The 25,764-nt window shown below is 42.7% G+C and overlaps 1 protein-coding gene across 2 annotated transcripts in view; it reads right to left on the reverse strand.

Moving 5' to 3' along the window:
* Klhl12 (kelch like family member 12) overlaps window positions 1-22,958 on the reverse strand; it is a 37,164-nt gene extending 14,206 nt beyond the window's left edge. Inside the window, exons 1-6 of one of the 2 annotated variants that reach the window (XM_059280889.1) lie at window positions 22,860-22,958; window positions 19,769-20,007; window positions 15,089-15,242; window positions 12,000-12,217; window positions 5,152-5,301; window positions 126-240 (exon numbers count right to left, since the gene is read on the reverse strand). In XM_059280889.1, coding sequence (XP_059136872.1) covers window positions 126-240; window positions 5,152-5,301; window positions 12,000-12,217; window positions 15,089-15,242; window positions 19,769-19,963 — 832 coding nt within the window. In that variant the 5' untranslated portion in view covers window positions 19,964-20,007; window positions 22,860-22,958. The remainder of the gene's footprint in view (window positions 1-125; window positions 241-5,151; window positions 5,302-11,999; window positions 12,218-15,088; window positions 15,243-19,768; window positions 20,008-22,859) is intronic. The other variant, XM_059280890.1, reaches the window with a different exon arrangement.
* Between the last annotated feature and the right edge of the window lie 2,806 nt (window positions 22,959-25,764).

Below are 25,764 nucleotides of genomic sequence, written 5' to 3' on the forward strand. Positions count from 1 at the left end.
GTCCTCAGCTCCAGAAAACAAAACAAAACAAAACAAAAAAACCAGACAAGTCCCTTGTCTATATCAAACCATCTGAAAAACGTAGTTGAAAATGTCCCCTCATTCTGCTAGGAACACCAGCTTACCTAGACGGGCTCTTGTCCTGGGTCCTTGCATCTGACTCCGAAGTTCAGGCCTCAGGTGAAATTTCTTTGCTTCATCAACTAGATCCCTGCACTGTAAACTACATCGGATGAAAGGCTGAAATACAGAAGACAGGAGCGAACACACAGAAAATTTATAATACTGTAAGAACAAAATGACATATAGGGCTACATACTGTGTTCTAAGCCATCATGATGTAGAATAAGACAATGTTAAAAAAGACAAGACACATGCTCTCTCTCTCTCTTTTGGAAAAATATGTCTTTTCTGGAATAATTTCCCAAAACCCCTCTCTCCTTCCCTACTCTTGTCCTCCCCTTCTTCCCCCTTTTCATCCTTTCTTTTTGCCAGGGTCTCTGTAGGCCAGGTTGGTCTCAAACTTACAACACAGCCTAGGATAACTTTAAACATCGATGCTCCTGCCTTCACCTCCTGAGTGCTGGGACTATAGGCATGCATTCATCATCAGCCCAGCTCCCATATCTACATCCCACAGTGCTCTATGGGGGTTGGAGAGACAGCTCACTTCGGTAAATTCCCTGCCACAGAAGCACGATGACCTGAGTTCCATCACCAGACCCCACATAAAAGCCAGACATGGTACCCTACACAAGTGACACCCACACTAGCAGAGTGACAAGCGGATCCCTGGGCTTGTTGCCAGCCCAATCAGAAACTCCAGGTCAACCAGTGAGAGACCGTATCTCAAAAACCAAGGCAGATGGTCTATGGAACAGCACCCGAGACTGGCCTCTGGCCTACATGTGCATGCTTATGTACACACACACATACCACACAGAAAACAAAACTCTGTTAATAGCATCTGCTTCCACAGGCTCGCTGGTTCAGAAGATTGGCCCATACAAATGATGTCAGTAACGTCTGCACACTGGCTTCTAGCTGGGATGAGTCCTGTTGAAGGTCAAGGCTCCTGTCAAGGCAGTGATCCGACCTGCTCTTTTCCTTCAGGTTCTGATAACCACTTTTCGACTCAGGCTATTCAGACTGAGAGCTGTTTCTCCAAATTTATACCTTTGTAAACAGCTCCTTTAGATAAGTAAGCCTTCCTTAAACCTGTACCATTTGGAGCACACCATCTGTTTCCTGTTAGGATCTCCAACTCATATAAGATCTTGTTTATAAGCTTGACTCCAAGTTATTTTCAGTAATATATTGGAAAAGAAAATAAATAATAGCAAATATTGTTGTAAGAGACATGACTCTAAAAGCTTTCGCATATGAATACTGGCAACAATGTATGAGGTAGGTGATCTTGCTGCACAGAAAAAAAAAAAAAAAATCTGAGGTCATCTCCTTCAAGGCCACACAGGAATGCTTGATTTAGGATTACAGCCTGATTCTGGCTCCAGAACCTATGTACCAAAGCACAATGTAAAGACCTAGCCAGAAGGGTGGTGTGAAGGTTATCCTCACCATCAACCTGACTGGTTTAGAAAACACACCAGTGGTGTGTCTGTGAGGGTGCTTCCAGAAAGGTTTAACTGAAGAGGTAGGACCTACCCTTAATGTGGGCCACACTATCTCACGGGCTAGGTCCAACCCTAACAAAAAAGGAGAGATGCAGCTGAGCATCAGCACTTGTTCTCGGCTTCCCGACTGAGGATGCACTGTGACCCAGGGCTCCATGCTTTCTGCCAAGCCTTCCGCAGGACGGACTCCACCTTTTCACTGTACCCAGTGCAAACCTGTTCTCCCTGAAGGGGCTTTCGTCAGCTATTTCATCAGAGCAAGAAACTAACACACAGATCTTCTAAGAAAGAAACCATAAGGAGCAGAAAATGAACTGAGTGTGACACTAACTAGCCTGAAATTCTTTTTTTATTGGGGGGGTCCCCCCTATGTTTTATTTGTTTGAGACTGGGTCTCATTTAGCCTAGGCTAGCCTTGAACTATCGATCCTCCTGCCTCCCTCTACCAAGAGTTGAGATTACAAGCCTTCACCACAACAGACCTAGCAAATTTTGTAAAGTGAACAATTAAAAAAACATTTTTTATGATTAATTTCAAAATGACCAGGTCCTGGCCAAGAAGTAACTCAGTTACTGGGCTTTACCTATGTTATAAATCAGTGTTGCCAAAACACAGTTGTGTCAATTTGATAAAACCTATTATCACAGATGGTCGTTGGTGGTACATGCCTTTAATCCCAGCACTCCAGAGGCAGAGCCAGGCGGATCTCTGTGAGTTTAAGGCCAGCCTGGGATATAGAGTGAGATCCAGGACAGGTACCAAAACTACACAGTGAAACCCTATCTCGAAAAACCAAAAAAAAAAAAGGCTATAATTACTTGGTAAGAAAGAACCTCGCCGGGCGGTGGTGGCGCATGCCTTTAATCCCAGCACTCAGGAGGCAGAGCCAGGCGGATCTCTGTGAGTTCAAGGCCAGCCTGGGCTACCAAGTGAATTCCAGGAAAGGTGCAAAACTACACAGAGAAACCCTGTCTCGAAAAACCAAAAAAAAAGAAAAGAAAGAACCTCAATTGAAGAACTGAAGAACAGCCCCCATCAGATTGGATAAGTGTGGGGGTGCCACTTCTGAACAGGTGGTGGTCCTGGGTTGTATGAGAAAGCAGGCTGAGCAATGGAAGCAAGCCAGTAAGCAGTGTTCCTTCATGGTCTCTGCTTCAGCTCCCACCTCCAGGTTCCTGCTCTGAGCTCCTGCCCTGGGTTCCCTTGACGATGGACTCTAACATGCAAGCCAAACAAACCTTGCCTTCCCCAAGTTGTCTGTGGTCACGGTGTTTAGCACAGCAAAAGAAAAGCAAACCAGGTCAGCAGTCCAGATAACACAGATGGTATACACATAAAATGTCAGTGGTCACATCTGAGGAGTAGGTGGCAATTGACTTCAGGGGATCGGCCCCCCAGGAAGCAAAGACTGATGGGTGAATCTCTGATAGGCAAGGCCCCAAGAGCCTCGGCCCCAGAACGTCTCCTGCTACTGCTGTGTCTTTCTTTGCACGTTTGCAGCTGCCATTCTCTGGTATCTGGCCTGGTGTGTGAATGGGCGTGGGAGATCCCCACTGCCCTTAATGTAGTGTGATTATCTCATGGATATACATATACATATCCCATTCTACCGGGCAAATTACCTGTGGATTATTATGGAGATGATTTCCCCCACCCCCACTGACCCTGATAAAACAAGTGCTGCACAAGATAGAAAAACAGAACGAGGAAATGTCACACAGCTAATTTCTCTTGAGGAGCCACATAGACCATGGCTTAGGTTAATAATTAAGAAAACAACTGAGTGCCAGAAGCCCAGCTAACTCAAGTTCTATAAATCTTAATGTTGAGAGATGTGTTTACAAGTTTGTGTGTGCATCAGAGCTGAAACAAAGCCTTAAATGATGACTTAAGGTTAAGATGACTTTGGTAATGGCTTTGAGGTAGAAAATCTTGGAAAACAATGTAAAATTTAGAAAGTCACACTTTTAATAGCAAGGGACTCATTAAGGTCAAGAAACAAGAATAATGACAGCCTGGCTATTGCTGGCTGACGTACCTTTCTTGCTAGGATGGGTTGATGATCAAGGGTGATGAGATTAACTCCTTGGACCCATTACTGCCCTCAGCTTCCTGATATAAAATAAACTGCTGATGAGTGGGTATGCACCCTAAGGATTTAAATAGAGTTGACTGATTCTTTTTTATATATAAAAGTTTAGATTTGTGATTCTTTTAAGATTCCTTATAAGATCTTTTGCAATAAGTAATAAAGTGATAATAATAAATTATTATTATCAAATAATAAATTGATCCCTTCTTTGTAACCTTAAAATGCAGCCTGTCAATAAAAGAACTGGCTGAGAAAAATACCTTGCTTGCTTATATTCTGTTAATCTATAAGAAGTTGCTTGTGGGTTCTTGGGAATAATTTGTTTTTCACCTATAATACGTAAAATGTTTAACCATGGAAGGGATATGGAAAACATGTTGTTTTTTACTTGTACTCATTGTAATCATTCACTTGAAAAATAGTATGTAGTCATGGTGTAATTTTTATATTGCTTGAAAGATTCTACTGGGGTATATAAGCTGTAAGGGAAAAATAAAGACACAGAGAAGGAAAACACCAGGAAAGATGTAGAGGGAAAGTTAGAAGGGAGACATCAAGAGACAAGAGGTAAACTTCAGGGTGGAAAAACAGACCAGAAAAGGAACAGAGTAGAACAGACAACAGTAAGAATAATAAAATGAAGAACTAAGCTTTGGCCTCAGACAAGTCCTCGTGTGTCTGTCTGTCTGTCCACCTGTTCTGCATCTCTTCAGTTTCTCTGACCTGCTGAAGGTTTTGCCATTCATCAGCACCCTAGGTGAGATCCTGACCTGTTGGAGATGTGCAAGTGCACGTGTGTGCGTGTGCGTATGTGTGTGTGTGTGTGTGTGTGCGCGCGCGCGCGCGTGCGTGTATTTTCCTTTTTTGCCAGCCCCAGAGAGTTAAGTTTTACTCCCTCAGCTAGAAAAGTCAAATTGAGTGATTATAGTTTTATAGTTGGCGACTCTGTGGTTCCCCCTCAATATCTGAGCTGCTGGAGGCTGGTCCTTAAGCAGCAGTACATATAAATTATAAAAACATTATCACAGAGAAGTTAAGTTAGAGAAATACTTTTATAAAACAACAGAAAGCTCAATTGCATCAAACTAAGTCAATCAGATTTACTAGAAGTAAAAGCATGATTTGCTAAGCAAAGCAACTCCTGTCTTTTTTTTCAGAGCAATTTATGGCAATTTATGTTTAACAGAGGAGGGAACACAGTTCATTATAAAACAAAAAGACAGCAAAGCACAAAATTAAATTGTGGACTTTCATTTGTGACAGAAGCCTGACTTGCTAAGTAATTAACATTTCTTCTGCCTAGGAAGTCCCCAGCTTTGCCTCTCCAGCACCCCTGCTGCAGGGAAACTACTGGTTTTTGATTAGGCACACTAGGCTGCGGAGTTAGTGGAGGTTCCGGATACCGAGAGCCTCACATGACTTACCTCAGCATCTATCACATCTGTAATGTACCTGGGGGTCAGCAGCGGCATCCGGACATACTGTAAGAGGTCAGGCAAGGACTCCTCTCGCTCCTTCTTGGAATGCTTCACCCAGTTGATGACAGCCTCAAAGACTGGCTCCTCAGAATCCACCTGCAATGAGCAATTGCACACCATGGATTTCTGCCTTCCCAGTTAGGAAGGTTCCCACAAACTACAAACAACCATGCTTACTTTCTCCTTTCTGCTCCCTGTCCTCCATTACTGTTATTTCCCATCTTCCAGAAGTGTGGAGGTTCTGGGAAAAGTCTTTTCAGATACAGGAAGAGAATTACATGCAACTTAAAAAGAACTAAGACAGATAGTATTTAATAAACCATCGGTCACATGTTGGCCTTCCTTTCAGAACTGTATCCATTCTTGAATTTTTTTTTAGTAATTTCTGCAACTTCAGTTGACATGGGAGAGGAAATCTGTTATCTTAATTAAAATTGAAATAATTTGTATTCATAGTTGCCTCTGAAACAGGAATTTCACTTTATCATCAAACATAATGCTGCAGCTTTCAAAGTATGGTCAGTCAGCATTTAAACAACTATTATGTATTAGATTCTGTAGATTCTGTGCTGTTTGTGATATATAGCTTCAGATGTGTGTGTGTGTGTGTGTGTGTGTGTGTGTGTGTACATATACATTTTTGGGGGGTAGGGAGGAACTTAGATTATACATGGCAAATAGATAAGGACACACCCTCTAAAGTCTGTATTATGCCACTAGAAAAGCAATAGGTGTAAGAACAGCTGGGATTTTCCGAAGCAGACACCTCTGTGTCAGCGCTGTGCTCTCTGGGCAGTTTCTGGGCAGGTGTGATCTGAGGCATCTTTCAAAGCGCTGTGACTCAAGAGCAAACAAAAACACCACCTTGCACACCATTCCTCAGAACTGTGGTACTCTGGAAAGCAGACATGTTTTGGCATGCTCCTTCATTTGATGCATGCACTGAACTACTAAGTGCCAAGCACTGCCTTCATTGAAGCTGATCACATAACAGGGATGAATCAAGCACAGTCCTTGTAGGCCAGACCTGGCCTTCATCTTCTTGTCCTTTCAAGTGCTGGGATTATGGGTGAGGACCACCAACTACTAATTACTATACTCTTGCTGTGATTAAAATTATATAGGAAAGTAGCAGAGCTGAGACAAAAATAACAAGGATAAAAGGGTAGATTATTGAATCCACTTTAAACTAAAGAGCAACTATTAATCTCAAGTATTTTACATTGGTATGGATTTTGTGTAATGATACAAATTTAAGGTTAATTTTGTCAGAACACACTCTATACATGTTCCTACTCTTATTTAAGGTATTTTTGTATATTGATACAAACTGAAGGTTATTTTTGTTACACTGTATATATGTTTTGATTCTTATTTAAGGTATTTTACCTATGCAGCTCGTTTAAAAATGTGTAATTAAGAAATACAGTTTAGTAGTCATCTATAATGATCAAACTTGTAGTTATGTTAGGTATTTTTTCAAGGTTAAACACAGATACATTTTTAGATAGACACGTGGTCTTCAAACACTCCAGAGACCTATAGAATATATGGCATTTAAGATGTTTTTAAAACCTAAGGCTTTTCATGACAGTGAGACATGTCTGCTTCTGGTAGCATCAATTTATTTCAAAAAAGGATGATGGGCATTGAAGCATCTCCATATGGAGTTAACTTTTATTGTGGCAAAGTTAGCATTGGGCAAGAAATTGCCCTTGCCTTGACTGCTGACAATATACTGTCTAAATTGGACAAGCAGGACACAAAAGAAGGTGACTGCCAAACTTTGCCAAGACAAGGTAGGACAGTTCTTCAAAATTCCTGCTTCACAGAAAAGTCTGTCAGATATTCTAGGCCTATAGGCTGAAGATGGACACCCCAGTGTTGCAGAGGAACCTTGGATGGCTGTCCAGGCAGTCAGCTGCTTCTGTCCTTTCTACAGTTTTTGAAGTTGTCTGCTCTTTACTTCCTGTTTACTCAGGTAATATTAGACCCTTCTCATGTCTCTGATGGAGTTGAAGACAAGATGGCTATAGTTACAGTTTTCCTTGTTACCAAATTTAGAAAAGAAACTCACAAAAGAAGTATAAACTGTATAAGGCTGAGAAACATAAAAGCTTAAATTATTTATCTAAGAAAATGTTTTAAGGTCTAAAAAGATAGTTTGGGGTTAGGATAGAAAGTGAATTAGGCACCAAACTCTGGACTCACTAAGATAGGATAGATTGGTTTTTCTAAACTTGCCACATACAAATGGACTAGACATTGGGAATGTAATCCTTACTTGATAATTGTTATTATTGCACATAGTTTTACTGTGCCAGAATTAAAACCTTTCCTTTTTATTTAGAAAAAAAGGGGGAAATGTTGGGGTCTATTTAATCACACGGTGAACCCAGAGTTTGCATTTGTGTTAAATAAAATTAATCTTGGGTCAGGAGGCTGAGTTAGCAACTAGTTAGCAGAAAGTAATCATAGAGCATCAGAGGGCATCTGGAAGAGAGAGAGACACACACCAGAAGTAGTAGGGAGGGATTTGGAGTGGCATGACTTCTTTTTTGTTTTGGTGGAGCAGAAGGACATTCTCTTTTGGGAAGACTTCAGTAAGGAGAGAAGGTTAGCTGTTGCTACTCAGCCTCTCTGGGCTAGCAGGTTTTGATCCTAGCCTTCAAATCTCTAGTCTTATTTATAAATAGTATGATAGAGATTCAGGTAAAGCTACCTTTAGCGGCAGCAACAGAGCTGGTATCTGCAGGAACAGAATTCCCACCAGGCTGGGGCCTCAGCAGCCAGGCACTGCCAGGGAAGCAACTGCCAGGAATTGCAATTGCTGGCTGAAATAACATCAGATTAAGATGCAGCCAACTGTGCCAAAGTTAAATAGGCTGAGTAAAAGGCTATTTTTTATTTTTTTATTAAACAGGCTGATAAGTCAGGAAAATCTCCCTGAAGTAGTAAGCTGAAATCTGGTAAACAAGTAGCAAATATCCAGGAAGAATAAAAAAGAGTACTCAAAAAAAAAAAAAAAAAAAGAAGAGTACTCAAAGGGCCAGAAGTGGCAGCACACACTGATAATCCCAGCACTTAGAAGGCTGAGGCAGGAGGGTTGCTACGTAGTGAGTTCAGGTCCAGCTAGAGATGTAGACTAAGATTTTATCTCAAAATCCCCAAGAGCACTCTAAAAAAAAAGTGCACCCAGAAGCTCTGGACCAGCTGTCCTGTCTAACACAGGAGTGGCATTTGCATTTAACTAAAATAAATGGAGTCCAGCATCTTAGCTGTACTAGCTACGTCCCAAAGCCCAACAACCATGTCCAGTGGATATCAGACTAGACAAGGGAATTCAATCCATCTTGAAAGAATTTTCTAATGGACAGCACTGAACAGAGCACAAAGAACTGGCACTTGGGGACATTTTAGCTGTCTCGTCTGATGACAGGAAGAAGGGTGGTGACCGAGGTGGAGGAAAGCACCGGACTGCTGGTCATCATTTGATACTGCTGTCCTGTGTCCAGCAGGGCGGTAACAGAGATGTTTGTAAAACAAACACAAACAAAAACAAAAAAAACTGCTGGGCTGGAGAGATGGCTCAGCGTTTAAGAGCACTGGCTGCTCTTCCTGAGGTCCTGAGTTCAATTCCCAGCAGCCACATGGTGGCTCACAACCATCTGTAATGAGAAATGGTGCCCTCTTCTGGCCTGCAGACAGAATACTGTATACATAATAAATCTAAACAAAACAAAACAAAACAAAACAAAAAAAACCAACAAAAAACTGCTGTGATGACATGGGGAGAACACTCAGAAGGGCTAGGAGGTCGAAGATGAGTTCAAGTCTTCTCTGGTACAATAGGCTAGACTCCGGCTGTGGCAATTCTGGATAAGTACGTGGAAGATCAAGGCAATCCATCTTACTGACGGAAGCTGGGGAGGATGCAGGATAGCCATTATTAAGAAAATTGTCTTTTGTTTAAAAACAAGTAAATTAAAATTGCAGAGAAACTACTCAATGTGCAGAGAAGTTAATGATTCATAACGGGGAAAAATAAGTATTCTTCACAAAGATTTTTCTACTGTGTCAGACAAGGCACCGTCATTTAATGCTTGAGACAGACAGTCCAATGTAGGAAGTGCTAACATTACCGACATTTTATAGAAGAGGAAAAGAAAGGCTGACCAGCAGGTAACACATCACAAATGTTCTAAGTCTCACTGTAAAGCCCAGGCTGTTTTAGGCACTATGATACACTGTTTCCACTGTTTTAAGCACTGTTAGTTTGCTGCATACTCTTTTTTTTTTTGAGAAGTCCAAGAACCCAGACCGGTTTGGAACCAAGAACAACCTTGAATCCCTGAACCTCGTGATACCACCGTTCCCACTGTCAGTTACGGAATTACAGACTAGCAGCACCATACCTGGTGCTACTGTTTTATTTAATAAGAGGAAGTGCTTTTTAGCAAGTGGAAGTCAAGACATCTGGTTCCAATTTGGGGCTGGTTTATAGAACAGGAAAAAAAAAACTTCTGTTGTCATTCCAGAAAAAAACAAAAGCCTGTCCTAATATACGTGGAAGGAAAACTACATAAAAGAATGCTTAAGTTGTTTTTCATACTGGCCTGATTATGGTCAGCTATCTGCTCTTCTGTTCCATCTTATTTTATCCAGATTCTACAAGAGGTCCCAAATGACTGATGTTTGTGCTAATCTCCTGATGAGGACAACTGGAAGCAAACTGGGCACCTGGTGGTGAGCTCACACCTCAGTGGGGGGAAAAGAAGGGCCTTGAGAACACATGGCCTATTTTGGGTGTTGTTAGGAAAGGGTCTCATGTAGCCCAGGCTAGCCTGATACTCACTATTGGCAAAGGAAGGTTTTTAACTGATTCTCTTCCTCCACTCCTAAGGGCTGGAAATAAAGGTCCAACACACCACACCCAGCTTTTAAATTTTTTCCTTTCCTTTTCTTTTGTTGGTTTCTTGAGACAGTTTCTTCTGTAGTCCAGCATAGCTTTGAACTTCCCAGCTCTGCCTCCCGAACAGCAGAGTTATAGATGTGTGGCATCACATCTAGCTGACTGCCTGGACTTGAATCCTGGCTCTATTTAAAATAAAATTTTAAAAAGAGAGTCATAATTTTCTAGCTAACTACTGGCTCCTAAATGTGAAGAATACATTTAGTGGCCATGCCTCTCACCATCTGAACAAGGATACAAGTGCAGCACCATCAGAAGAACAAGACCAGCACATTTTTGACTCAGCAGCATCTCTAAGAGTGTCTCTCTAGGCTGACAGGAAAGTCAAGCTGGGGAATAAACTCCCTCTAGGTGCAAACAATTTGCCAACATGGTCTCAGTGGTTTTGTCTTACAACAGTTGTTAAAGAAAGGTTGGCTAAAATTCAGTAACAGTGTACTTAAAATCTTCTATTTTATAACATAAAAATCCATTTTCTAGCCAATCGGGACAGTGACCATTTGATTCACAAAGTATATCACAGAATTTCTTTTCTCCTATGGTGCTTTTTCTTTTTTCTTTTCTTTTTCTTTCTTTCTTTTTTTTTTTTTTTTTGGAGACAAGGTCTCACTATGTTGCCAAGGCAAGCTCATGATCTTCCTGCCTCAGCAGCCTCTTGAGTACTGGGATTACAGGTATGAAAAAGCATGCCTGGCTGGATTGGCCATGGAATTTCTTTAAGTAGTAAACTGTCCTACAGCATATAAAAGTATTAAACCAATCCTGATACTTTCTAATGTGTCTCATCTAAACCCAGGAACAGAAGCTTGGTAATATATTTCAGTGGAGAAATGAACTCAACAGGTACATATGACACTGGACCTGACTCTGAGTATCTCTCTAGAAGCTCCTAACTAAAGATCTAGTCCACTGGAGATTTAAGCTACAGGCTTCAAAGACAGATCAGCCCTCTACTGGATTCCTCACTCCCATTTTCAGCCTAACTATACCTATATACAACAAACACACACTACTACACAGCCAGTGGGTATAGTATTGCATAGAAATTTACCTAATTTCCAATTTCTGCTTATTTGTTTACCACTGGAATGAATATATTTGATAAAGGGGCAGATTTTTTTCCTTCATAAATATGCAAATAAATTAAAACCTTTGGCACCAATCTGGGTATTTGATTATGAAGCCATAATATGGACACTACATAATATGGAGTAACAATAATATGGACACTCCATAATATGGAGTAATAACAATATGGACATAATATGGACAGTCCACAATATGGAGTAATAATAACAATATGGACATAATATGGACACTCCACAATTTGGAGTAATAATAATAATATGGACATAATATGGACACTCCACAATTTGGAGTAATAATAACAATATGGACATAATATGGACACTCCACAACATGGAGTAATAATAATAATATGGACACTCCACAATTTGGAGTAATAATAACAATATGGACATAATATGGACACTCCACAACATGGAGTAATAATAATAATATGGATATAATACGGTCACTCCACAATTTGGAGTAATAATCAATATGGACATAGTATGGACACTCCACAATGTGGAGTAATAATAATATGGACATAATATGGTCACTCCACAATGTGGAGTAATAATCATATGGACACAGTATGGTCACTCCACAATGTGGAGTAATAATAATATGGACATGGTATGGTCACTCCACAATGTGGAGTAATAATAATATGGACATGGTATGGTCTCTCCATCCAACTCTGTAATGTGTAATGGCCCAGTTTTAAAGCCACCATGACAGCAAGCCAAAGCTGTACCTGGATTTCATCGCACTTGATTAGCTTCTCCACCTCTCCTTGACTCAGGAGAATGAACTCTTCATGCTGCACCACTTCAGGAAAATGCTTCTGGCTAAAAACCTCAGCTGCTTGCATCAGGTCAACGCAATTGTGAGTTTCAGCAAAATCCCTGATACCCAGGCAATTAGAAGGGTCCAACTGACTTTCTAAGAACTCACAGCAGGCTTGTTTCACACCTAGGACAAACACAGGCAGTGAGCAGACTTCAGCATACTTTGCCAACTGTGAAGGGGTCTTACAGTCTTGGATTTTAATATCTTCTTACATGTTATCTATCAGAACACTGGCTCCACACCTTAACACACAAATTAGAAAATTTATGGTCAAGGCATTCAATTTATCTCTGTCTTATGTACTATGTCACTTTTAAAAGTCCTTTATCTCTGCTTCTGCTTCATCTTTAAAATGAGTGTAGCAAGTCTGACCTAGTTTCAAGGACACTCACACCATCAGAAGCTGTAAATTCTTAGCTACTGGAACCAATCTAAAAACAGTACCTAATTTACAATTTTCTGATTTTCTCCTCCATATAAAGTTTTTTGTTTGTTTGTTTTAAGATTTACTTAGTTTTATTTTATGTGTATAAGTACTAGGTCTGCATGTATATAAATGAACCATGGCAATGCGGTGCCCAAGGAGATACTTGTCAGACAGATCCCTTAAAACTGGAGCTACGGGCAGTTGCAAGTCACCATGTGAATGCTGGGAATCGAATCCAGGTTCTCTAGAAGATAAGAGCTCTTAACCACTGAGCCATCCATCTCTCTAATCCCTATACCAAACTTACTTTAAAACTCCAGTGAGGCTGGGTGTGGTGGCACACACTTTAATCCCAGCACATGGGAGGCAGAGGCATGTGGATCTCTGTGAGTTAGAAGCCAGCCTGGTCTACAAACTGAGTTCCAAGACAGCCAGGGGTGTTACATAGAGAAACTCTGTCTCAATAAGCAAACAGACAAACAAGTCCTCCAGTGAAGGAAAACCATCCCACAATTCTCTAACTAGAGAATTCAGTATAGAAACTTGGGATGTAGCTTAACAGAAAAGCAGCTCTGCTAGTGGAGTGTCTCAGCATGCACAAAGCCCTGGGTTCAATCCCTGGCACTGGAAAAAAGAATGTGCAGTGCATGAACTCAATGCTTTTTTGTTTTGTGTTTTGAGGCAAGGTCTTACTATGTAGTCCTTGCTGGCCTGGAGCACATGATATAGATCAGACTGGACTCAAACTCACAATTATCTGTCTGTATCTCTCTCCTGAGTGCTGGGATTAAATGCGTGTGCCACTGCATCTTGCATAAACTTAATTCTTAATTTTATAACTCTGTAAGACATGGTGGTGGGGCTGGAGAGATGGCTCAGAGGTTAAGAGCACTGACTGCTCTTCCAAAGGTCCTGAGTTCAATTCCCAGCAACCACATGGTGACTCACAACCATCTGTAATGAGATCTGTTGCCCTCTTCTGGCCTTCAGGGATACATGCAGACAGAACACTGTATACATAATAAATAAATAAATCTTTAAAAAAAAAAAAAAAAAAAGACATGGTGGTGCACATCTCTAATTCCAGTGCTCAGGAGGAAGAGGCAGGTGGATATGCTTGAGTTCAAGGCCAGCCTGGCCAGCGAGTTCCTGGACATCCACAGTTACACAGTTAAACCCTGTCTCAAAAACCAAAAGCAGCTGGGCGGTGGTGGCGCACACCTTTAATCCCAGCACTCGGGATGCAGAGCCAGGCAGATCTCTGTGAGTTCGAGGCCAGCCTGGACTACCAAGTGAGTCTCAGGAAAGGCGCAAAGCTACACAGAGAAACCCTGTCTTGAAAAACCAAAAAAAACAAAAACAAAAACAAAAGCAAAACCAAACAAGGGTACTGGAGAGATGGCTCAGCCATTAAAAGCACCTGTCACTCTTTTTTTTTGTGGTTTGTTTTTTCAAGACAGGGTAGTTTTGGAGCCTGTCCTGGATATCACTCTGTAGCCCAGGCTGGCCTCGAACTCACAGAGATCTGCCTGCCTCTGCCTCCCGAGTGCTGGGATCAAAGGCATGGGTCACCACCGCCCTTGTCACTCTTAAAGAAATCTAGGTTCGTTCCCAGCATCCAGAACACAGCTCACAATTGCTTGTGACTCCAATTCCAGGGGATCTGACTCCCTCTTCTGATCTCTGTGGCCACCAAAGGTCATACTTTCAAGCATAACAATTACTCACGTAAAAAAAAATTAATAAAAATAAACCTAAATAAATTTTTTAAAAAGATATTTTACATGATTCCAAGACTTAAATATATAATAAGGTTTATAATGACAAGTCCTCTTAGCCTCTCCATGCCCACAGCCATCTAATGACAAGGTAAACAGTATCTCTCCAGGCAATGAATGCTATTAGTTTTTGGGCAAGTCTTACATAAGCACTATGTAGGTATGCATGTATGTATGTATATATTAAGGAAATTCCTGTATTTTCCATTCTTCTGTTTTGTTTGTTTGGTTTAACTATCCTATGTGTATGGGTGCTTTGCCTGCATGTGTATCTGTGTACCATTTTCACGCCTGGTGCCCACAAGAGGGCACCAGATTCCCTGGAATGGAGTTACAAATAGTTGTACAGCACCAACTGGGTGCTGGGACTCAAACACAGGTTGTCCTGAAGAGCAGCCCACGCTCTTAACCACTGAGGCATCTCTTCAGTCCTTTGGTTTGGTTTTAAGACATAGTCTCATTTTATAGACTAAATTGGCTTAAAACTCACACAATCCTCCTGTCTCAGTTCCTAAGTGCTGGGATTACTACTGTTAGCCACCACACCTGGCTCTTCCATATTGTCAAAAGCAGAAAGAGTTTAAACATTTTCTTTTACAAGAGCCAAATATTCATATCTGGAGAGATTCTTCTGCACTGCTCTTAAATACATCTGATCTTTCATGCTCAAAGATTCAAAAGTCATGCTTCTAGACAGGTCTCTGAAAGTCTCTTGATTAATGTTACATCAATGAAAAACACTTCCAGGGCTAATGAGTCATGAACAAGGACACCTTTTATCAACTGTACCTTTCAGCTGAAGTAGACAGGCTGCAGGGAGCAGTTCTTGAACATTCTCCACTGTCACGTGTACTGTTTCTGTGTATACAAAGTCCAACAGAATTTCCATAGTAGAAGCAGTTAAACCTTGAATGTCAACATATGGCTTCCCCTTCTCTGAAAGCTGAAAAGTCATGAGGCAGACAAGAATGGTACTTTTAATTCCACAATCTAAGCCTAAGAGCTTAAAGGAATGCTGGTACTAATTAAATACACATCTTTTAAAAACAATAGTCTGGGGCTGGAGAGCTAGCTTAGTGGTTAAGGGTACTAGTGGCTGCTCTTCCAGAGGACCTGGGTTCAATTCCCAGCACACATGGCATCTCACACTCATCCCTAACACCAGTTTCAGTGGACTGACGTCATTTTCTGACCTCCACAGGCAACAGGCACACACATAAAGCACAGTCATACATGTAGGCAAAACACTCATAAAATAATTTTATAAAAATGTTTAAATCAGGGGGCTGGAGAGATGGCTCAGAGGTTAAGAGCACTGGCTGCTCTTCCAGAGGTCCTGAGTTCAATTCCCAGCAACCACATGGTGACTCACAGCCAACTATAATGAGATCTGGCTCCCTTTTCTGGCCTGCAGGCATACATGGAGGCAGAATGTTGTATACATAATAAATAAATAAATCTTTTTTAAAAATGTTTAAATCATCTATTTTATTTGATTTATTTATAGCAAGTATGGCATATATTTGTAAATCTGCAAATAGAGTGAGCAGTTGACTGTATCCCTAGGAGTGAAGAGTGGAATATCAAATATTTTAGAGACTAATTAACAACCTGATTCCATATTAAAACTAACATAGATGTCTTAGAGAACAGAATACAAAAGTTTCATAAAGCTACCACTAGTGTCCATGTGCCTTGATGATAAAACATTATCTCTCTTCTCCTGCCTACCACCCATATGCTAAGTCGCTGTGGCTGGCCTGGTTTTCAGTGTGCAGCCCAAGCTGCCCTTGAACTTGTAACCACCCTCTTGCCCCAGACTTCTGAGGGCTGAGATTACAAGCGTTTGCCACCATGTGTGGATAAAATAGAAACAGGACTCTGAGGTTTGTAGCTACAACCTCCTCCGAGATTACCACATTCCTCTCATCTGCCCTCAGAGCCCATCAGGATGGAAAAGGGGCATGCAGACCACTGTAAGGGGCTCTTCTGTTAACTGTTTGAGCCTGGGGGAGGGGCAACAGAACTGCAGTGAGCTAGAGATGCTCTAGGCTGGATGTGACATCCTTTATCAAAAGCATGCAAGTCGGGCGGTGGTGGCACAGGCCTTTAATCCCAGCACTCAGGAGGCAGAGGCAGGCAGATCTCTGCGTTTGAGGCCAGCCTGGTCTGCAGAGTGAGTTCCAGGGCAGCCAGGGCTGTTACACAGAAAAACCCTACCTTGAAAAACCGGAAAAAAAAAATCAAAAATCAGCCTATTAGAGCACAACTCAGCTGTTTGGTGGTTTTTCAAAATTTTGAAAAGGCACCTGTGACCTCAGAGCCTTAGGGCAGAGACCGGCAGATCCCACGACTCACTTGTCAACCAAGCAGCAGAGAGCTCAGTGAGAGACCCTGTCTGAAAAAGTAAGGTGGAGAGTTACTAAGGAGGACAAGTGGCAATGGCCTCACAAGGGTGAGCACACTCACACCCGTGTGTTCTCACACACCACTAACTCCTACTACAACACTCTATGTACTTCCATTAGTAATTAAACGGCTTTATCATCTTTGAATTCTCCATCAGCCCAGAGAGTAACAAAAAAATTCTTTACAAAACCAATCCCATACATAAAGAAAAAAAAATCATTAGTGATACATGTTGTCTTTAATACCAGGTAGAGGGAGGCACATCTCCAAGTTCAAGGCCAGCCTGGTCTACAGGAGTTCTAGGACAGGCACAGAGAAGCCTTGTTTAAAACAAAGAAAGAATTGTGTATGAGAAGAAATGAGTTATTTTCCAAGACTACAAATTTCTCAGTGTTGAAAAAAACAGTGCAGACAGACTTTCTGCAAGATGGCAGCAAACAGGACAGACAAATTAGTAGCTGGCAGTCGTAGCCCATTTCATGCTCAGCACTTGTGAACACCCCTTACCCACCCAGCTAAATGCCAATGCTCTGGGGGCAGACATCATGGAGAGCAGTATAGGCTAGAGATCTGTGCTGTTGTATTATTCAAGACAGTTTTTTAAATTAGCCTGGATTAGCCAGAATGACCTGAGAGCTTTCTATTCACCTACCAGCCTTATGACTGAGCAAAGGAGTTCAGAACTAGGCTTTATAGTCACAAGCTGCAGAGGCAGAGCCCATCTGCATGCAGCATTCCAAAGCTCTGTGACCTTGGGCAAGACATTTATTGAGACCCCTCTTCATCTGTAAAATGAAACATCATATTTACTCCCAGGGTGAATGATGAACTTGGCACTGTACCCGGACCCATAAATGTAGTTATTATTATCATACTTCCGCTCCTATCTGGTTCTAGCGACTACTTCTTCACTACGGTGACGGGTACTAACTAAAGAAAATACTGGTGGTTAGAGATGCTTTCTAAAGAGTCTTATCATAGCCAGGCATGGGTGGCCCACACCTATAATCTCTGTACTTGAGGAGGCTGGGGCAGAAAGATGGAGTATTTCCAACCAACTTGGGCCATATAGTGAGATTCTGTCTCAAAGACAGAAGCACACACACCCAACCAGAGGGCTGGAGATGGTTAAAAGTGCTCACTGTTCCTGAAGCACTGCATCAGATGGCTCACACCACTGTAACTCTAGTTCCAGGGGATCAGACATCCTCTGGACTCTAAGGACACCAGCCTGAATATGATGCACATAAAATTCAGTGGTGTTTTGCCCGTATATATTCTGTGTGAGGGTATCGGATCCCCTCGAACTGGAGTTACAGACTGTTGTGAGCTGCCATGTGAGTGCTGGGAACTGAACCCAGGTCCTCTGGAAGAGCAGCCAGTGCTCTTAACCACTGAGCCATCTCTCCAGCCCCCAATTTTTTTTTAAATCTTAAAAACAAACAAAAACCTAAAAAGTCAGCATAATGAAATAATTTATGTCTAAGTTTAAATACATAATAATTATTCATATATCTTAAACTTAAAATATTTATAAAGACTTGTTCAAATATTTTTATTTTTACTTGGTAGAAACTTAAAAACACTTTATTGGAATGAGCTCACAAACAAAAGTATCACACAGCTAGACGAGTCACTCATACACTTGCCTGCTCCCCAATTCTCTCTCTCTCAGTGAGCTTCCAGACAGTCAGGACGGCCATCTGAAGCCGTGGCACTTCCCTTAGGGCTTTATACATTTTGACTCACTATTTCACCACACAGAAAGAAAAATCCATGACATAGTTAAAACTAGAAAACCAATTAGCTTTATATTCTTTCACGACTCACATGCCCTGCATGGGTAGAGGTAGAGGCTAGTGGGTTCTTTCCTTCTACCTTTATGTGAGTTCTGCGGACCAAACTCATGTGTCACATGTGGCTCCTTTACAGGCCTAGCCATCTCAAATGTACATAGACATATAGACACACACACACACACACACACACACACACACAGAGGCCAGAGTTGGTTTTCTCCTTCCAGCATGTGGGTCCCAGGAATTGAAATTGGGTTCATCAGGTCTGGTGGAAAGTGTCTTTACTTGCTGAACCACCTTGCTAGCCCTGTTTTGTTTTGTTTTGTTTTAATTGATTTTGTTTTTGGAGAAAATGTCTCATATAGCCTAGAATGGCCTAAAACTCTGTATGTAGGCAAGGATGGTCTTGAACTTGTAGCTTTCTGTATGCTGGGCAAGCACTTGATCAATTAAACTAGATCCCCTGCCCTTATTTTAGTTTTTATGAGACAGAGTCTCACCATGAGGCCAGCCTTGAACTCCTGATCTTTCTGTTTCCACCTCCCAATGCTGGCATTACAGGCATGTGTGACCACACCCAGCTAACTTAATACTGCATAGGCATTCATTAAACTCCCCTCTTCTCCTCATTTGAAATCTACATTGGTGGAAGGAATACTCATTTCCTACGATTATTGGTAATTTAAAAGAGAAAGCCATTACACATCTTATTTAACTAACACATTATACAAATTCACTAGTTTACCAAACTATTTTTTTTATTGCTAAGTGTTTTTGTTTTGTTTTTGAGATGGGTATTATTCTGTAGCTCACACTGGCCTCAAATTTATGATGATCCTTCTGCTTCCCAAGTGTTGGGATTATAAGTGTGGGCCATTATATCTGGTTTCAAGTTATGTTTGTTTGTTTGTTTGTTTGTTTGTTTGTTTGTTTATTATTTTTATTTATTCATTATTTATTTATTTATTTATTTATTTATTTATTTATTTATTTATTATGAAAGCTTGTTTAGAAGTTCTAACAGGGCAGAGCTCCTACACTCTTGACCAAAGAATGGTCTTCTGCTGGGAAACATCATCTTCTCCGACTGAGCAGCCCCTTCAGAAGACACACAACGAACAGTGAAGAAAGAAAGGGTCACTCACCTGACTGGTCAGACAGACCAGCCAAGTCACCCACATGTGCTATTTTGTTCCTTGAAATGAGAGAACTACAGGGTTCCCTATGTGACTTCACTTATGCAGCGGTGACTTGCACTCACCTCACTAGTGAACATGGCACAGAAATAGTCACTGCAGGCAGCCAGCACAATCCGGTGGGCAGGGAAGTCCTTCTGCTCCACTCTCAATGTCACATCGCAGAGGGTGTTGCTCTTCCTGAGAGAGTTCATTGAGTTGAGGATGGACTTGGCGTGAGTATTTGTCATTATGTCTTTGGGGGCCATAATGCCGCCCATCAAGCACTAGGAAGAAAGAACAAAGGAATCCTTGGGCAATGCAGCTACAAGAGAAAAGAGATCATATTTGAAGTGGGAAACTGAACACACAATTAGCTTTACAAATTAAGGAACTACAAAAGGGCTTCCTTAAACACAAACTTCCACGAGTACAGAGCATTCCCAACACTGGCGGCACTATCACAATCTAGCTAACACCAACCTCAATAAGTTATGTCCTCTTCCTCTGAATTCTACTAGTTCTACATGTTTGCATTCAACCAAGCAAGGATCAAAAGATTCAAAAAGTAAAGTATTGATTTTAAACATGTACAGACTTTTATTATTTTCCGTAAACAATACTATCTTAGTCAGGGTTACTAGTGCTGTGTTAAAATACCATGATCAAAAAAGCAACTTGGGAGTCATGTGTGGTGGCACATGCCTTTAAATCCCCGCACTTGGGAGGTAGGCTGATCTCTTGAGTTCGAGGCCAGCCTAGTTTACAGAGTGAGTTCCAGAACAGCCAGAGTTACACAGAGAAACTCTGTCTCGAAAAACAAAAAGAGCAATTTGGGGAGGAAAGGGTTTATTTGGCTTACATATACTGAGTCACAGTCCACAAGGGAAGAAGAGGTAGGAACTCAAACCAGGTGGGAACTGATACTCCAGGAGATAGGAGCTGATACAGAAGCCGTGGAGGGGTGGCTTACTGGCTTGTTCTTCATGACTTGATCAATTTACTTTCTTTTCTTTTTTTCTTTTTTGGTTTTTCAAGACAGGGTTTCTCTGTGCAGCCCTGGCTATCCTAGAACTCACTCTGTAGACCAGGCTGGCCTTGAACTCACAGAGATTTGCCTGCCTCTCCCTCCACTACCACCACCCAGCTAGCTGGCTCAGTCTACTTTCTTATAGAACACAGGACCTGCCAGCCCAGGGGTGGCACAGTGAGCTAAGCCCTCCCCCATCAATCGCTCATTAAGAAAATGCCCTACCAGCCTGACTGCAGCCTGATCTTCTGTAGATTAAGGTGCCTTCCTCTCAGATGACACTTGTGTCACGCTGACACAAAACTAACCAGCATAAAACAACTTTATTGTTTTAGGTATGAACTGCCTTGGTGTACATGGGAGGATGTTCACGGAGTATATGCAAATACTATACATGTCATTCTACATGCCTTCAGAGCCAGGTGTGGTGGTGCATCCCCTGGAATCCAAGCACTCAGGAGACAGAGACCGACTGCTGCAAGCTGGAGGTCACCCTAGTCTACACAATGAGTTCCAAGCCAGCCAGGACTCCATCTCAAAAAAACCAAACCAAACCACAGACCAGCACACTCAGATTTCTGTATCTGTGGATTCCTGAAGCCAATTCCCCTGGGTATCAGAGAACGGCCAGAATTGCAAAGTTCACTTGTATGCATCCACTGAATAATTATGTATTTGAAAGGCAATGTGAGAAATAATTTCCTGAGTGGACAGACTTTAGTCATGCTATGGGCATGTGATGGAGGTGGTTATGAGAACAATCTTTTACTTGGGATGCAAAACTTTCTGAAATGAACCAAGAAAAGAAACTCTTCTTCCAAAGTTCACAATCATAGTTTCTGAAAAGTAAAACTGAGGTTCTAAGTTCTCATCTTTCGTGTAGTTACATCAAAAGCACTCTCAACCCTCCCGCCAACAACTCTGCAACATCTATTTTACAAAACAAGGGGATGATTCTCTGAAGTAAATGGTTTCTGTTTAAAAGCTTTCCTTTAGTCAACATAGTTTCAATTGTGAGCTGCAAGAAACTCTAGGGATTTGCTGAATTCTCAGTAAGATTATGAAATTTTCCTGGTGTCTTACTACAGAATTCAGCCTGTGATCGGAACTCAAGGTTGGTGTCAAAACTTACAGTAACCTCAAGCTAACAACCTTTCTCCGAGCACAAAGCCTGAGCACATTTGTCTCCTTTCAGAAATGGCATATTCTAGAACTTCTGCTAATATCTGAATAGAGGGGTTCCATTCTGAATGGAGGGAGGGGCATCAAATTCTAGAAGACTAAAATTAAGAGGAAAAAATAATGGAGTTCTTCCCTGCTAACGCCAAGCTTACCATCATCAAATATTAGAGCGACGTAGGTAGGCAAGGAGATAGATATGCTGTAATCGTGGAATGCTGCATCTGTATCTTGGTAACTGTGTCTCCTGGTTAGCAGGAACTTAACGCCAGAACCAAGGAAACCAACCATGCTGCACTAAGCCTTCCATAGTCGGCAGGCACCCCTGTTGCGGAGCATCCGTGAAGCTGTATTTGGGATATTCCCACTTGGTGTGAGAAACCAAGGCACCGGAGTACTTAACAAATTGCCAACAGGTACGTTAAAGAAGGGTCTGCATCCTCAAAAGACTGGCTTCATTACAATGTGTTGAGGTTTCGACACGGGCATCTTGATTTTTTTTTTTTCAAGATTACTGGGGGCGGGGGTGGGGGGAGGAATATCCTTCATGAGGTCCACTATAATTTGGGAGGGAAAGGGTGTCATCTTACCTCCATGCATGAATATATCATGCACCTCCTTAGTTCTCTTTTAAAAAAAACTTTAAAACCCACAACACAGACCCCAGCGCGCTGCTCCCACCTGCCTTCCGAGAAAGCCCACTCCCATCTTTGGAGTGTGTAGCTTTGCTTTGTTAAATAAACTTCTCCTTTAACTGTTTCTCGGCTGAATTCTTTCCTTCCAGGGGAAACCTTCTCCCGGGGCAGGCAGGTGCTGCTCCGGGGAAGCCGAGAAAGGCAGCGCTAACCCTGCGGCGCCCCACCGCGTCTCCTCCCGACCCGGGGGGTCACCAGGGCTGCGGGGGGAAGGCCGCGCCCCGGGCTGAGGGCAGAGGGGGAAGGTCGGGTGTCACGGCCGCACCCACTCACCTGGGCTCCGTGGCCGCCCGAGCGGAGGAGGGGCTGGGCGCGGGGGCTCTCAGGCGGCTCAGCAGCCGGAGCGCCGCCGCCGCCGCCGCCGCCGCCGCCGCCGCCGCCCGCCCGGACCAGCCGCTGCGGAGCGGACCCCGTTCTACTCCAGGCTCCAAGCTCGGCAGCCGCGCGGCGTGATGACGTCACGCCGCGGGAGGGGCGGGGCTCGCCTAGGTTACGTCACGCGAGGGCGGCTCCGAGCCGGGAGGCCCTGCCGACCGGAGGGTTCGGAAAACCGGGAAGAAAGAGTGGAAGGGTGGACAGAGGGGGGCGTGCCGCGCGGGCGCGTGGGCCCGAGGCGAAGGTCCCGAGGCTGGCGGTCCCCACGCGGTACGGCAGGCGGCTGCGTAGGCTGCGTCCCCCTCACGCTCAGCTGGCCCACGCAACTTCAAAATTCTCCAGGTCGGTTGTGAATAATCCATCAGGCTGCCTGTCATAGTCCGGAGGACCTTCAGTGCCCGGGGACCACAAGCCTCTGGGTCCTAAGTGGACCTGTCACCATGAGGCTGTTACTTTTTTCACTCCAAGCCAAGGGGAAAGAACTTGTGGATTGACTGAACTACCAGAAACTGGACAGTGAGGGAAATTGACAAGGACCTTCTCAAAGAGGGCACCGCACCGTAGTCACCTCTGCTGCCCTGACTCACCACCATGTCATGCATTAGTACTGAAGTTGTTAGGAATTTTGCTTCTCATTGATTGAGTTTGCCTTGTGACTGAGAAGGGAAAGATATTCCTTGGTTTAGCTTATATGAATAACCAATTGGATTATTCAGTTTTTCTCTTGTACAACATTTGGTTCTGTTGGTTTTGGTTTTGAGACAGGGTTTCTCTGTGCAGTCCTGGCTGTCCTGTAGACCAGGCTGGCCTTGAACTCACAGAGATCTGCCTGCCTCTGCCTCCCGAGTTCAGGAACTAAAGGCGTGCACCACCATGCCCAGCTATTATTTGGTTCTTAAGGATAATAAAGTGTAGTCAGGTGGGCAGCTTTTTAGTTTTACATAGTGTTTCCTTCGTGTCATATCTTCCTGATCCCAAATTGTTCCCGAACTTTAAGTATGGTGGATGAAGTGCATAACTGACAGAAATTCTATTGAGGGCACTCTGGATTTATTTGTTAAAATGATTAATATAGACATATTTTGGTTGTTTTTTGTAGCCTAGACATTGGACTGTTTGTTATGTCCCCAGGCAAGAGTGCCTCCCCAAACTAATCTGGACCCCAAACTACTAAATGAGATGAATGTAAGGTAGCTAGAACAGGAACCAGTGCCCTCTTCTAACCTCCTTGGTCACCAGGCACATACATGGTGCAATACATACATACATACAGGCAAAACATCTATACACATAAAATGTTTAAATTACAAAAAAAAATATTTCCTAGCTCTCCTGACCTTCTCTGACTGTTTCTGCCTTTACAGATAAGCGTTTCCCTGTGAACACGAATCTTTAAAGGTCTTATTAATAAAAACAAACTTGGGGCCAGGTATTGGGGTGAATGCTGAAAGACCAGAGAGACAGAACAAGCTACAGCCAACCTCACCTCACCAACTCCTCAGCTGATCCTGTTTCCTCAAACTGGAAGCCTCTGAGTCTTCATTGGAATGGATCTCAGCTGAACTGTTACTAAAAGCCTAAAAGCTTAAAAGCCTCTAGTTCCTGGTCCTCATGCCTTATATACCTTTCTGCTTCCTGGCATCACTTACGAGGATTAAAGGTGTGTGTCACCATGCCTGGCTGTTTCCAGTGTGGCTTTGAACTCACAGAGATCTGGATGAATCTCTGCCTCCCAAGTGATAGGGTTAAAGATGTTGGAATTTCTGGCCACATTAAAACCAACAAAAGGTGTATGTGTCACCATTTCCTGGCCTCTATGTGTGTCTAGCGGCTGTTCGGTTCTCTGACCCCAGATAAGTTTATTAGGATACACAATATATTGGAGGACACAATATCACCACATTTCCCGTAGAAAACCTTGCCCTTTTCCTTTCATCTAGGCAAATGCTTTCCTGACAAGCAGAAAAAACATACAAATTATTCAAGAATTTCTTTGAGAGCTGGGCATTACACATGTCAATCCATACTTGGGAGTCGAAAGCAGGAGAGAGCAAATTCAAGGGCAGCCTGGCCTGTATGGGAAATTCTGTCCCAAAGACAATAACCAAAAAAGTTGGGGATGTAGCTAGCATGTGAGAGGCCCAAAAGGGATGGAGGTAGCAGGGTGGAGAGTTTCTTTGGGTCTTAACCATTTATAATAATTTGAGTTACTAAGGCTTCCAGTATGATGCAGGATCTTGTTCTCTGTAGGTAGGACAGGGAAAGGGCCCCTGGCAAAAACTGCAAATCACCCACATACATTGCAATGAAAACAGAGTCTGCAGTTAAAAGGATTAAGAGTTATGATGGCAGAGTCCAGAGTACTCGGGGAGATGAGGAAGAGAGCTTATAGCTGGGATGATGCAGCCAAGCTAAACATGCACCAGGAAGGACAGGGCTTTGGGCCAGGGAAGAGAAGCCAGCTAGTCGTTGTCCCCCACCCTCACACACACACACACCCCAGCCCCCCCACCCCCGCAGCCCTTGAGGAACAGATGTGAGACACGTGTGTCCTTTCCTATACTCTTCCTGCTAATGTTGCTAATTGTAATAGACTAAAATGTAAGTAAAGATGGCTGCTAACAATAGTGTCTACCTAGGGGAGTACTCAGACCACCCCATAGACAAGGCACTCAGTATGAGGTAAGCAAGAAACAGTACAGCTACTTCGTCGGGGCTGTGATGGAGCTAACTCTCTGCCGTGGAAAAGCTATGAATTGGTTGTGTAAATGTAGGGACAAGAAGAACATAGTCTAATTAGCAG

This window comes from Peromyscus eremicus, chromosome 15 (genome assembly GCF_949786415.1).
Source record: "Peromyscus eremicus chromosome 15, PerEre_H2_v1, whole genome shotgun sequence".
NCBI lineage: Eukaryota > Metazoa > Chordata > Mammalia > Rodentia > Cricetidae > Peromyscus > Peromyscus eremicus.